This window comes from Anabrus simplex, chromosome 4, assembly GCF_040414725.1.
Source record: "Anabrus simplex isolate iqAnaSimp1 chromosome 4, ASM4041472v1, whole genome shotgun sequence".
Classification (NCBI taxonomy): domain Eukaryota; kingdom Metazoa; phylum Arthropoda; class Insecta; order Orthoptera; family Tettigoniidae; genus Anabrus; species Anabrus simplex.
Window position 1 is genome coordinate 243,252,848 of NC_090268.1, and position 16,071 is coordinate 243,268,918.

The 16,071-nt window shown below is 38.1% G+C and overlaps 1 protein-coding gene across 1 annotated transcript in view; it reads left to right on the forward strand.

Moving 5' to 3' along the window:
* Window positions 1-16,071, forward strand: part of Gp210 (nucleoporin 210) — a 461,410-nt gene that overhangs the window by 411,652 nt on the left and 33,687 nt on the right. Inside the window, exon 15 of the mRNA XM_067145468.2 lies at window positions 2,067-2,132. Coding sequence (XP_067001569.2) covers window positions 2,067-2,132 — 66 coding nt within the window. The remainder of the gene's footprint in view (window positions 1-2,066; window positions 2,133-16,071) is intronic.

The window sequence follows — 16,071 nt, forward strand, 5'->3', positions numbered from 1 at the left end:
GACACAGATAGGTCTTATGGCGACGATAGGATAGGAAAGGCCTAGGAGTTGGAAGGAAGCGGCCGTGGCCTTAATTAAGGTACAGCCCCAGCATTTGCCTGGTGTGAAAATGGGAAACCACAGAAAACCATCTTCAGGGCTGCCGATAGTGGGATGCAAGCTCACAGCCGCGCGCCTCTACGCGCACGGCCAACTCGCCCGGTCGTACCCTTTAATTAGAGAGCCAATTTTGAAGTCCAGTCTGCCAGGGTTTCCTCAGCGACATCTCCAACTTCTCTGCAGACCACCTTCAGCACTATCTGATGTTGCCTTTTAAAACTTCCAACCCCCCATTGGAAGTGGTAAAATCGTCCTTTCCAAGCTTTTCTGCAACTTCTCTTGCATGGTGTTGTAGCATCGTCCATCTGTACAGGCAGATTTCTTGCTCCTGCACTAATAAACCCTTCTCAAACAATTTTGTTTATTTCCTCATTTCCAGTTACTTTAAGCTTTCGTTTCTCTGCTCTGTTTTCCAGTAACCATTCTTGAAATTACACTGTAACTACAGCACAAAGTTCTGCAATTGCTAATTGTAAACACACTAAATGTGACCTTTCTATAAAAACTGCACTGCATTGTTAAGCAGGTAGTGTTCCCATCCTCCCAAATTCCTGCATTCTCTTAGTCAACAACTCATTAAGGTTGTAGTCGCATGGTGACAAAATTAGATAAGGAATGAGGAAGGTCCCTAAGTTTCTTGCCTCAGGTTTTAGTCTTTCCACATTCCTACAGTAAAGGAGGTCCCTGTCATGGTCTACAGATAGAGTTGCTGCCTAAAAACCAGATGGTCCAAGTCCGTTTCCTGGCTGAATGGTATCTTGGCCATCTTATATCTGTTTGGAATACACATGTACTGAAAAGGGTTAGGAAGGAAATTTACATTTTTTTCTGTTATAGTCTCAAAATTTCCTTCCATTTCCATGTCAGACAGATTCCATTAAATACAGTTAAACTTACATGAAAACCATAATTCATCAAACCAGGAAAATTTTCCGATATGGACGTGTTCCAGTTCATAAAGTTTCAGCTAAAGGCGGGTTTTACTGTATCTGATCTTTTATATTTCATGCATTTTAACGTATGAGGAAAAATGATGGAAGGTTTATTGATATAGCAAATAGTAATAGAGAAATTTGACATTTCCTGTTTGCCCCTGTTAATATTTCCAGTCTTTTTTATATCTGATAAATTTTTACCATATGAGCTATAATAAATTAAGATTTTTGTTACTAAGTCCATCAACGGAGAGTATTGCTGATGGTGAAATATTATACAGTCGCTATGGTAACAAACCGACGATGGTCATGATTGTTTTTTATAAGCTGCAGAACCATGTGGTCACTAACCCCATTGAGGATAATGAAGATAACTAGGAAAATGAGAAGAAAAAATGTGAAAGATCAATCACTTGAAGAATAAGGTGGAAAGTAATCAATAATAATTAATAATGTTATTTTCTTTACGTCCCACTAACTACTTTTACGGTCTTCGGAGACGCCGAGGTGCCGGAATTTGGTCCCGCAGGAGTTCTTTTACATGCCAGTAAATCTACCGACACGAGGCTGTCGTATTTGAGCACCTTCGAATACCACCGGATTGAGCCAGGATCGAACCTGCCAGGTTGGGGTTAGAAGGCCAGCGCCTTAACCGTCTGAGCCACTCAGCCTGGCGAAAGTAATCATAAAAAGGGGGAGTTGAAAGCCTAAGCCCCAAATGCCTTAACATTGCCAAGCCGGAAGGAAAGATATGATGGTCTACTCTTAAGTACTTAAAACTTGCTAACATTAACATTACATTGACTATATATTATTGTTGACGTGTGCCCTGTCTCTTCTGGTGTCATCATTGTCGTTAGATGACATAACTGCTTCAATTCCAAAAACTAATCTGTTAACATCGGTTAGACAACTGCTAGAAATTGGTTCGTAGAAGTTTCCATCTGCTTGTACCTTCTATTTCACATTCATGTACAGTCTTTTAAACAGTGTACCCGTAAAATCTATTTATGATTTATTCTTTTGTTACAGTTTACCTCATGCATGTGAATCCATTCAATCAGATGACAAGGAATCAGTCCCTCATTATGCCATCCTGTAAGTATTAGCTGGAATATTCATATGTAATGATGGTGAGGTAATTGAAGTAAGAATATATTACATTTATTTTATCTGCCAAGATTAGGGCCGTTTGGCTCTCTCTTCCATCTAAGCACATTATGAGATGTGATGCCTTTACAACAATAATCATAAATACAACTATTAAATTAATGAAATATTAATACAGATAATGATAGTAATGAAGTGATGGATGATAATAATGATGATAATGATCACATAGTAATGATGATCTACAAACAATACTAACTTATATCAACTGAATCCTTACTACAGTAACGCCTTGAGTCATAGCTCTTGTCTTACTTTCCTTCACCAGGCGGTTAGAGGCACGTGGCTGTGAGCTTGCATCCGGGAGATAGTGGGTTCGAATTCCACTGTCAGCAGCCCTGAATATGGTTTTCCGTGGTTTCCCATTTTCACACCAGGCAAATGCTGGGGCTGTACCTCAATTAAGGCCACGACCGCTTCCTTCCATCTCCTAGCTACTCCAGTAGCTAGAAATAATAAAATAACTGCTTAGAATCATAGTTCACAATTTAGGAAATGAGAGCAACTGTTAAGATGAGACTATTTATTATTACATATCTTCCTACAACACTTGCAGGCTGCCACAAGGACAAAGAGAACCATAGCAAATAGATATTATTTCACAAAAGTTTTTTGACTTAAACATAAACAGGGTAGCTTCAAGGTGGTTAAGGTCTATAGGTTTGGTTTCTGAAGATGGATATCAACCCTTTTAATGTGGCTGTCACAGTTGAGTGGAGAAGTTCAGCATTTAGTCCAAATATTTTCAAGAAGTCCACGACTAGCCAGGGAATGGTCCCTCGAGCACCGATCGTGAGGTCAGTAATGCTTATGGACTCAAACCTATATATTTGTCTTTGTAGTACGGTATTGTTGTTTCATAAATTTGTATTTTTTTCTTTCTTTTTCAAGGTCGACATCTTCAGGTTGGTCTATCATTTGTTTTGAACAGATTAGTGATTATATGTAGCCTACTAATATGTGAAGGTCAACGGCGATGATGTCTATTCGTCTGTTGCTCCCGTCGGTAGAAAGACCCTGCACCTCCTCATGGGTTGCATAGCCGTTTAGTCTTAGACAATCAGCGATCAGGAATCTGATAGCATGATGGTGAGAATTGCGGAGCAGTTCTCCGTGTGGACAGGATCCCAGGACATATGCAAATATTTCTATCTGACAGCATCGACAAAGGCTGTTGTCCTGAGATCCTGTACAGAGCATACAGCTGACACATTTGCAGTCATCTTGATTGCATGTAAAGTCCTTGTGGTTCCTCATCCATTTGTTAGCTGGTGTATGTTGCTTAAAAAAGGATTACCGTATTTACTCGTGTATTAGACCCCCTCGCCTATTAGACCCCCCCGGCTTTTTGAGACCAAGAGAATGGAAAAAAATAAATCTCGCATATTAGACCCCGTAACAAAATTCAGCTGAGACCAATAAACGATTCCACTTCGTAGCGGGTACTACAAGCTGTACTGCAGCTCTGATGATGTCGTACAAATGTGTGTACAAGTTTGCGCACATTTTCTTGAGCCCTCAGCTGCCTTTTGCCAGATCGGCACAATCGGAGCTGACAGCTTTATCTGCGACAGCCACTACAGCAGTACGGTACAAGCATCACAGAATATTGTCAGAGTTCGTAGGTGGATTAGCGTAAACGGAGAAATAGGCCTACTACTTTTTTATTCTCGACTTTCCAACTACAGACTATCACAGTACGTGTGTCTGTGTCTTGGAAAATTCCCAACATGTCAGAAAATACCGTGGCGAGTATTCCTCCGTAGACTCGCAATCGGCCATCAGTGAATGAATTGAGACTTTAAATGTCCCGTAAAAGCTGATATAATCAGTACTTGTGACGCAAATGGTGGTTTATGAAAATATGTATTGAATTCTTAACCTTATATATGTCAATATGACGAACTTTGTTACTGTTGGTTCCATTGCCGGTTGGTTGGCCTCCCTGCAGGAAGAGAGGCGGAAGTGAAACTCTCCACTCACCGCAGCTTTCTACACTGAGAGAGCTCAAGGTTCGTCCGTCCGACCCGCCCGATTCAAGCTCACACCAAAATCGTGTGATACGTCTGTCTTATAGTTAAGAGATGTCTATTTCCGTAGCTTTAGCACTATTAGCTGCCGTTCCCGGGGCCCTGAGTTCGATTTCTTATTTAAGTTAATAACAACAGCGCTTTTCAAATTTCCAAAGTGACCCACGAGGTGAACTATCAAGTGAAATAGAATGTACTCTCTCACTCATGTCTAGAGAACAACCAGACCAACATAGGAATAACTGAAATATATGAATTACACTATCATAAGAGATTCTGTGGCTATTAAACTGATTACCGGTACCTAATTCTAAAAAGTAACAGCTGTTCGTATTCATGCTACTGGCCATTGTGAGTGCTGCTGGCTGCACCGCGCTGAAATGCTTGGTGGGACGGGCTATATGCCGAGATTACCCGAGCAGGTCCGGGTACAGCCGATTATGGCTGCACGTCATTGCCTAGACACAAGTGTGCACGCACGGATGCCTACAGTAGTACAGCTTGCTTACATCACGAAGGTAGTGGTATCGGTACAATAACGGCGCGAAAACGTACTATTAACAACTTTCTTTTGATAGTGGCGTGTGTCTAGTTAAGTTGCCTGTTGTTAAGTGAGTTTTGCTTCAAATCATGGAGGTAAATAGTACGAAACATAAGAAATGTAGTTTCACCACAGCTTTCAAATTAAACGCTGTGAATTTAGCGGAAAAACAAGGGGTGAAGTCAGCGGCCAGGACATTTAATGTGCAACCAAACATGATCAGATATTGGCGCAAGCAAAAAGAGAAACTGGAAGCAGCAAATAAAAGTTTGCGAACTTTTCGTGGGACCAAAACAGGCAAATATCCTGAGATCGATATCAAAGTACTAGAATATATAACAGAGTTGAGAAATGATGGTTTTGCTGTAACTCATGATATGATACAGCTTAAAGCACTTGAAGTGGCAAGAACATTGAATCTCAGTCGGCAACAGTTCAAAGCCAGCAGGGGTTGGGCTACACGTTTCATGAGGAGAAATGGTCTGAGTTTGAGAAGACGAACAACTATTTGCCAGAGACTACCTCACGATTATACGGATAAAGTCATCTCTTTTCATCGTTACATCATTCAGCAAAGGAAATTAAACAACTACTTGCTTTCTCAGATTGGCAACGCAGATCAAACTCCGATCTATTTCGACATGCCCTGAAACACTACTATTCATGAAAAAGGTGCTTCTAGTGTCGTAATGCGTACAAGTGGTGCTGAGAAAATGAGATGTACAGTCATGCTTTGCGTAACTGCCGATGGTAGGAAGCTTCCTCCATACATAATATTTAAACGGAAGACTCTACCAAAGGGAAAATTTCCGAGCGGTATTCATGTTCGAGTACATGAGAAAGGTTGGATGACAGCAGACCTGGTTCAAGACTGGCTGAAAACCGTGTGGAGTCGTCGTCCTGGAGCACTACTGCAGCAGAAAGCCTTAATTGTGTTAGATAGCTTTAGGGGTCATTTGTTAGATGCCATTAAGGACGAACTGAAATCCTTAAAGACGGATCTCGCAATCATCCCTGGAGGACTAACATCAATACTCCAGCCTCTAGATGTGTCCATTAACAAGCCATTTAAGGGTCACATGAAAAGGCTTTATTCGGAATGGATGGCTTCTGCTACACATAAATTCACACCAACTGGGAGAATACAGAGACCATCTCTAGAAACCATATGTGAATGGGTTCTCACTGCGTGGGCTCTTATCAAGAACGAAACTATTGTGAAAAGTTTCAAAAAAACCGGGATCTCAAATGCTCTCGATGGGAGTGAAGACGACGTCACGTGGGATGGTAACGCCAGCAGCGGGGAAGATGACGACACAGACGATGGTTCAGATGAAAGCAGTGGTTAGGATTGCTATAACCTGAACATTATAGCTTGTAAATAGACTTTTTGCCTACCGATACGGTTTGCGATCTTGAACATTTTCATCAGTAATTTGTGTTTTTTAAATTGTTATATTACTTCTAGTCTTCATCTCTCTAGGATAGCGTAGTTCACAGCATTAGTGCAAAACGTAGTTTTTTATGCGTTTAATAGTTTATTGTAGCTGTAGTTTTATTGATATTTGTGTGTTGGTTAGTGTATCTAGTTCTGTGTGTACCATGTCTCGTTTATTCCGGGAAATACACGTGGCAAGAAAGTTACTTGAGTCTCGGATCAGTGGAGTGTTTCTTTTGTACACCATAACCTCCCTTAACTGTAAGTACCGTAATTTGTTATTTCCTCACTCTCTTTTATTCTTGTATTCTCATTTTAGTGCCGGATGTTGTTAGTAAGTGTATATTTTGTGAATTTATTTTACCTCGTGAATAATTATCTTTTGGAGTACAGTATTACATTTTATGCGGGCTGTGCGCCGCGGTCGTATTGCATCAGCTGAGCGTTGGTAACGTAGGTACGACGATGCTCGCGTGTTTCCCGAACTATCAAATACAACTGACAGTGACAAATGACTGGCCATTAAGTTCTTTTTCATTATTTTGTGTTAACATTGCTTAATTCGGTAAATAAAAGTGATTGATTATATTTAAAATATATGTAGGCCTAAAAGTCATGTTCACCATTGTCTTTTTAAATTTATAAATTTTCGAACGAAAATAGCCAGTAAAACGCAGAATACATTCATAAGTTTATTAAAGAATAGTGTAGAATGTTTACGTGTACAATTTATAGCCTAGAAGTCATGTGTTCACTGCACGAAATTTGACGTTATCGCATATTGGACCCCCCTTCGCATTTTTTGACTGTAAAAATGGAAAAAAAAAAAAAGGGGGGTCTAATACGCGAGTAAATACGGTACTCCTTTTCCTTTATGAGGCTTATTACTCCAGTTCTCGAACGCCTTGAGCCATAGCTCTTGTCTTACTTTCCTTCACCAGGTGGTTAGAGGCTCGCAGCTGTGAGCTTGCATCCGGGAGATAGTGGGTTCGAATTCCACTGTCGGCAGGCCTGAATATGGTTTTCCATGGGGGCCGATGACCTTCGATGTTAGGCCCCTTAAAACAACAATCATCATCATCAGGTTTTCCGTGGTTTCCCATTTTCACACCAGGCAAATGCTGGGGCTGTACCTTAATTAAGGCCACGACCGCTTCCTTCCATCTCATAGGCCATTCCTATCCCGTCGTCACCATAAGACCTATCTGTGTCGGTTCGACATAAAGCCACTAGTCAAAAAAAAAGATACTTTCCTTGTGTCCACCCAACCGTAGCGCTTTGCCGGAATTCTTTCTCAATCTGTAATACCTAGTGATGTAAGACTATCAGAAGTTTTTTGAGAGAAATTCCTAGTTGTATTGAAGATGTGATTACCTGCGAGCCCTTTTCTATGTGTATCTTCGTGCATTTTGTTGTTTTAATTTCAAGACCTATCTCACTGAACAGTTGGATAGAACATTTTGCAAGTGTCAAGGCTGAACTGCTGTTACTGATGATAACTTAGTCATTGAATTTTCACTCAGTTCACCCATTACATAATTTATTGAGAGATTGAATAGAGTAGATGATAGTGGCAACCCATGCATGACACCTCTTTTCATAACAGTGGGTTGTGATTATATTTTTTGGGTCCTTGTCATGTTGTCTGATTATAAACTAATGACTTACTTGGCTTAGAGAGATCCTGTAATGCTCTTAAGGTTTACTCTAGGTGTCTATGGCCTACGTTGTCAAAACAACCTGACTAAACAGTGTACTCCTTTTTTTTTTTTTTTTTTTCTTGCCCACAAATACTGATGCAAGTGTGATAAGCTGACATAATGTGAAAATAATATTCTCTCACCCATGGGTAAATAATGCAAGTATCAAGCTCAAATTATTATTATTTTATGATTATTATTATACTTAGAGATGTACATCCACTTACTAGTATCATTATTAGTTTATGATCGCATTATTTGTGAGGTTATGTCACGAAACATTTGTTGTATTGTGATAGTACATATATCACACCCCCGAATTATATGTAGAAGGTAGAGATATTATTGTCAGTATTCGATTTATTATTATTATTATTATTATTATTATTATTATTATTATTATTATTATTATTATTATCGGTATTTCATTTGTATGTTTTGCCATTTATATTGGTAAGCTGGAAGATATCCACATATGTAGGTATGAGTAATTTGTTTTGCACGAGTGGGAAAACATTGCTTTAATAACTCTGGTAATTTGAATGAGTCATATGGCTACCCCAGTGTGTGTTGTGATGTACTTGTGTCAGGAAATTCCATTAGTCATGTATATATCCCAGCCTGATGAGATGAGCTTGTTGTTGTACCAGGGAAAGTTTGGTGATTCATGGAATATACCCCAGAGTTTGTTATTGTCTTGGGAGGAAGAAGTAGTTCAGGGCTTGGGCTTGAGAAGAGGACCACCCATGATTGGCTGGCAAGCACCAATCCAGACGTATCATCTGAGAGGAGGGGGATGTTGATGTCTATAAAGGTTGATCATACGGCGGCAACCTGGAACATTGTATGGGTGATTGTAAAGGAACATTGTAAGGGTGATTGTAAAGGTAACTACAAGCAGTAACACTGTATGAGAGAACTACAACTGACGCACTGTACGGGAAGGAAGTGGTGCTGATACACGGTACTGGAATGACACGGCTGCAATGGACTGGACTTCAAACGTTCGTGGAGCGTAGTCTTGTTATGTTCGTTGAAAGTGGCTGATTGTGGAGAGTGCTTGCGCATTAAGTATTATAGCACTTGTGGCGGCTTGGCATTATATGTTGGTGAAAGCTATCTCAGACTTTCCATAAATTTATATGTTGAGGATCGACAGACGTGTGTATATATCTTTACAACAAGTGTTAAAATATGTGAACACAGTAGTACAAGGTACAGTATCTGTGTGATGTGATAACTGCCGATTATGAGAATCGGTAAGTCGAATTGATATAGAGACAGTGAAGGGTATTTTTCTTCATACATGTACGTTGTTCATCGGACTATCTACAAATGGTAGCTTAGTTCTCACTTTCGTTTTCCCACGATTTTCATTATTATTGTTGTTGTAAATATGGAGTCTTCCAGCAATATTTTATGTGTGTATTGTATGTATAATGTTGTATGTTGATGAGGTGCTCATGCACGGAATTTGTTAAGAATATAGTTAGCTATTTTAGAATCAGTGTTATTGATGAACCTAGGTGCAGTTCCTACCTAATTAGACGTTTTCAGGAGGTTAGGTAAGGCCTGCAGCAGATGTACCAGTACGCAGCATTATGTACACGCCCTGGGATATACAGTTTATCATGCTCTTATCTAAATTCGAGGGATCCATTCTGGTGAACTCTGGCGCCCATACTACGGACATTTCGGTTAATTATGCTTATTAATTTTATTAAGTTTTTGAGTAATTTTATTTATATATTTTTATTCATGATTTTATTTATTTATTATCAGAAAAAAAAAAAGTTACAGTATATAGATATTTATATGAGTTTATTTAATGTAAGAACCTGTATATAATTTATTATTACCTGTATGAATGATTTTTTTCCACTACAGAATTGTGAAACACACTTTAACATCCAGAATGGTACTGGGTAGACGAGAACTCAGTAGAATATTCTATACATTATATCTGGGCCTTAAGCACTCTAGAATTTACAGAAAAATGTATCTTTCTAGAAGCCTGGCCAGGCACATATATAAAGAGGTGATCTTGGTTGGTAGAGACGAGTTATTACTTAGTTGGAGTGATGGTTTAACAGGAGTATTCTTGTGACCCCGTGTTGTAGGTGACATGCTTATAAGCAATCAACTGTTTCAACTGTGTTTTGAGGTTGCAACTGCCGTGTGGCGTGTGGTTAGTGGTAGGCATTTGTTAAAGATGGCAGCTTGTTAATGTGTATATTTTGTTTGTGACAGCAGTGATTAAGGTTATGTGTATTTTCTCAGAATCACCATTTCCGTTATTAAAGTACACCTTTCTCAGAAACTGGAAAAGATAGAGCCATGATTTTTGGCATTCCCATTGCTGTGTGTATAATAAACATATATACAGGGCCAAATTTTAATATCACTCCTGTACGTCGAGATATGCAAGAAATAATATAGATTTTTTTATGGATTTCTTTCTGTTTACAAAATAATTAAATATAAAAGTAATTAAATATCATTGTATTTAAAAATGCTTCTGTGGAGTTGTTTCTATACGTATTGAGGTTACACTGTACAATTTTCCTGACAATTTGTTGAAAAGTGTATGAGAAAATGGTACCTTTGTTGATCACGGGGTCATAAAATTTATAAATTGCAAAACGCTTCAATTTAATTTTGCTTAAGTTATGAAAAATAGTGAAGAGATGCATTTAACCATTCTTAACCTCTGTACTAAATTTCAGTTATGTACTTTACAAATTGTGGATTTGGTGAATGATTACATTTGCACATGTATTTCATGCACGTCCCCCTTAAAGCTGTAAATGATGCACTTACGAATAAGATTGTGATGGAGAGTAAGTATTTGAACAGTGGGTTAGAGCTCGAGTTGGATTCGAATTATGAACCTGTGGGAACTGAAACAATTAGGTCTAAAAATTGTAGACGATGGGAATCAGTGCTAGTAAAATATGCGGGCTTCAGAAAGCGGATAAAGGACGATTGTCACTTTCCTGTTTTAAAGAATAGGTTTGAGCTCTTTGTAAGTGGTACTCATGAATCTGTAGATAACAGCTCTGAAGTAAATTTGTTAGAAGTTCGAAGTGAAAGAAACAACAATCTTGAAAAACCAAGTTGCAAAACATCGTTGAAATCTGTGAAGATAAGACTTTTCGCCGATAGTCAGGAGAGGAACATTGCTACAGAACTAATTAGAAACAGTAAGCATGATGTTTCTGCTGTGATTAAGCCTGGTGAAAATTTTAATGACATAACCTCGGAAAGTCAAAAATTCTGTAAACATTTAGGAGCTACGGGGGTTGCTCTTTATCTAGCAGGGACTAACGACGTGGGAAGAAATAATGCAAGAGGAATGATCTCTTCCCTCAAATCAAGACTACAGGAGTTGCATCACACCAATGTTGTGGTATTTTTCGGTTCCTCATAGACACGATCTTCTGGCATAGTCTTGTGTTAACAAAGAGGTAAACAAGGTTAATGAAGAACTTTTGAAAATATATAGGCACTTCAAGAATGAAAAATATGTAGATATAACTAAATTAGGAAGAAGATTTTATACCTGGCATGGTCTGCACCTAAATAGGTTGGGAAAAAGGTTTGTTGTAAATACTGTATTATAATAGAGTTTGCTAATGCAATTCAAGATGTAGAATGTCTCCCATTCCTCTAAAAAGCTAGAGAAAGCAACCGATGTAGGACAGTCTGTTGTGTTAGAGTCAAGGAATGATGACAATACTTATGGTAGTTTAGGTCTGTGCACGTTAGGTACTTTTAAGACTGTATTGGGGGATAGTGTTAATGTGCAAGGTAGACAGACTAGGTTAGGTTCTCATCAGTTCACTAAAATCTGTGAACCTGTAGAAACAAAACTAGAAACAGTCATGATGAACATAGTTATTTTTCACATTAACTTACAGTCAATTAGAAATAAACTGGATGAATTAGATGTAATACTCAATAAAAGGCCTACTGATATTTTGTGTGTAAATGAGCACTGGCTGACTAGAGATGAGACCAATCTATATATACCTCATGATTTTGAATTAGGAAGTATTTTTACTAGAGACTTCCCACTAGCTTATGGTGGAGCTGCAATATATGTTAAAAAATCACTTAAATTTGAAGTAATAGATATTTATTCCTTTTACATTGATAACCTATGTGAATCAGTAGCTATTAGATTGTGTGAATGTGGTTTTGTTGTACGGGGTGTCTGAGAAGTCCCCGTACCCCTAGTTTCATATTATTATTTTGTTATATTATGGCATGGACAATTGAGTTTGTATAATTGGGGACTTCAATAGTTGTTTTATTGGTATTCCTGCTGCTAGCGTTATTGTCAGTTTCATTTCAGTTGTTAAGTCATGGCGGACGTGAGCGGGCACAGCTACACTGTTGAGGAGCGATTAGTGGCGTGTGTGTGGGTGCATGAACGAGCACATACGGGGCAAACAGTGACAGTGATAATGATTGCATTTAGAGATCGCTTTGGCAAACCCCTACCTTGTAAAACTACTCTGCTTGATTGGGAGAAACATGCGTTTGCTTCAGGCAGTGTCAAAGACAGGCCGCGTAGTGGACGTAAGAAGACACGGGAAGAAACGTGTGCCGCCGTCACTCAATCAATTGAGCAGTCTCCATTGAAATCCATTTGCAAAAAGAGCAGCTGAACTTCAAGTACCACAGTCAACAATGCATGACCACATTAAAAGAGATTTGAAAATGAAAGGATTTAGGCCAATGCATGTGAATGAATTATCTGACAATGACATGGAGCAACGAGTTGCAGCCTGCCGTGCTTTGTTGGCACAATTCCCAACTGCCGTGTCTCGCTCATGAGTGTTATTTTCTGACGAACGTGCGATATATCGCAGTTCACGTAGAAGGAATGTGGTTTTCTGGTCTAAGGAAAATCCTCATTATGTGCAAGAGTTGGAAAGGAACCCCCCCCCCTCATGTTATGGTATGGGCCGGGATATCATCACGTCACTTGTGCGGACCGTATTTTGTTTTATGGGTATGTGAATGGAAAATCTTATTTGCGTATGTTACAATCTTAAAGCTTAAAGACAAGGGAATCATGGGTCATGTGTGGTTACAGCAGGATGGGGCTCCAGCACATTTTACTATTCAGGTCCGCGAGTTCCTTGATGTACAATTTCAAAGCCACTGGATTGGCCGTGGCTCACCAACATCTCCAGCCCCGTTGAGATGGCCACCACGAAGCCCGGACCTTACCACGCCAGACAACTCATTATGGGGAAAAATCAAGTCCCATGTGGCTCACCGTCGGTACACGACTAATGAAGAATTGCGCCAAAGTGTGGAGGAAGCCTTTCATTCCATAACTCCTGAGATGCTCCGCAAGATGTCTATGAGGACTTGGAGACGGATAGAACTCTGTGTAAGGCATGATGGTGCACATACAGATTCCCTGGATTCATAGTTTTTATATGTAAGTACTCCACTATAATATGAAACGTATGAAACTAGGGGTACGGTGACTTCTTGGACACCCTGTAGTATCTGTGTATCGTGCCCCTAACCCAACGTAAAATTATTTATATCACAGTTAGAGAAGTTGATTTCTTATTTAACTTGTAAATATGATCAAAAGATTGCTATAGCTGATGATTTCAATATAAATATCTTAGAGGTATCACTAAATACTCAAAACTTCCTTAATATGTGAAGATCGCATGACGTATACTGTACACATGGTGAACCCACAAAAAATAATGCATACCTAGATAATGTTGTAACCAATGTATACAAATCATTTTACAAATGTTCATTTCTAGGACAAGATGTATTGTCAGACCATGGTGGTATGTGGGTTGAATTTAAAGTTAACTGTAAGAGTATAATTTTCGAGTCATGTAAAAAATTAAAATGGATCAGATGTGTCATATCAATTAAAGGGGTTAATGAATTCCAAGACAAATTAATAAGAACAGACTGGACTGGGCTTTATGCCATGAGTGATGTCAACTTTGCATTTTCTTATTTCATTAACATGATAATTGTATATTTTAATTCAGCTTTCCCTGAAAAAGTTGTAACTATTAAGACCAACAGCTCTAAACCAAAAAATAGGGTTAAAAACTGGTTTATGCCTGATTTGGGTAAAATACGTAGCATTATGCTAGCTTATTATAATAAGTATAAACTAAAAAAAGTAATTTAGAGGATAAAGAAATATTCAACAACTACAGGAAATTATATAAAAAACATATACATGAGGCTAAACTTGCAGTAAATGACAGGTATATCCAAAGCATGAACAATAAATGCAAGGCTGCATAAGAAGTGCTAGTCAAAATTTAAATAACAAAGATGTGATTCCTCTAGAACCTGATCAGTGTAATAGGTATTTTATCAATGCACATGGAAGCACATGTGATCAAGATAATAGCATTTCATCAGATGGGGATGCAATATATAATTTCTTAGACTGGTTGCATAATTCTGATCTTCCCTCAAATGTATTGAGTACCGTAATGATTTTAGGTTGGTGGAAGTAAATCTGCAAACAGTCAGAAGTATTGTTACAAATTTGAATTCGTCTAGTACCCAAGACATTTATGGTCTCTCCAACAATACAATCAAAGGAGTTATTGACATTTCTAATAAATTTAATGCTTAGACAAGGTGATTTTCCTGAGTGTTTAAAGATGTCTAAAGTGATACTTATCTTTAAAAATGGGGATAGAATGTGCCCATCAAATGACCGTCCTATAACAGTAGTACCCATTCTGAGCAAAATTATTGAATCCTGTATATTTATACAATTCGATGAGTACTTTTTCAAAAATAATTTGCTGTACAACAAACAGTTTGGATTTAGAAAGGGTCTTTCAGTGATAAAAGCAGTTGAATATTTCATCAAAGACATACTAAATAATTTTGAGAATAAAAGAGTCACAGGTGCTACATTAATTGGCCTGACAAAAGCTTTTGATTGTGTCTAGCATTAAATCTTAATTCATAAGCTCAGTTATTATGGAGTAAGGGGCCATGAACTGAAATTAATGGCATTCTGTCTTCATCAAAGAAAACAGATGTTGGTAATAAGTGATAAAAAATCTGATATGGAAACTGTTTAAAGCAGGTGTCGCACAAGGGTCTGTTTTGGGACCTTCCCTGTTTTTGGTCTGTATCAGTGACCTAGCATGTAATGTTCCCTACACATCAGTTCTGTATGCTGATGATATAACTTACCTAAATAGTAATGTTGATATCACAACACTACAAAACCAAGTCAACACATCTGTTAAAATTGCTGAAAACTGGTTTCATCACAATAAATTAACTATTAATGTCACTAAAGCAGAAAAAAATCCTATTTACCTTGAATCACACTGTAAATTATGACTGCCATAATTCTGTTAAATTATTAGGCCTACATGTAGATACAAGACTTACCTGGGAAATACATACATCAGAACTCTGTAAGAGATAAGCCAGGGTGTGGTATCTGTTGCAGAAACTGAAAACCTGCATCAGTCAGGATATGCTACTTGCATCCTATCATGTTTTCTTTCACCCTCATATACTGTATAGGATCAAGTTATGGGGCAATATTGTCCTACATCAAATAATGTATTTATTTGGCAAAAAAAGGCAGTCCGTCTAATTGCTGGATTAGAATTTAGAGATTCCTGTAAAACTTCCTTTGTGAGCCTAAAAATTATGACAGTTCCTTTTTATATATTGTTACAAATATTATGCTTGTAAAAGAGAATCTTTCCGAATTTAAAGAAAGATCTGCAGTTCACATGCACAACACAAGATACAAGAATGGTCTGGATACTCCTTACTCCAGGATTAGTAAAAGCACAAAAAGCCACTGTTGTCAACAGCTTAAGATGTACAATAAGCTTCCACAACCAATTCAAACATTGGACAAAAGTGCATTTAACAGGGTACTGTCACAATTTTTAACGAAAAAGGCATTTTAAAGTGTAGAATGTGATGCCAGTATTTCAAAAACTGACCTAATATAGGTAGCTAAAATAATATTTCTGATGACTCGGATATTGTCTATAGATTATTTTTATTAATACTAACAATACCTAGTGTACATTTCCTGTACTTGATGGTGGAAGCAATAAACTAAACTTTAATAACTATGTCTGTAACAAGATTCACTTGC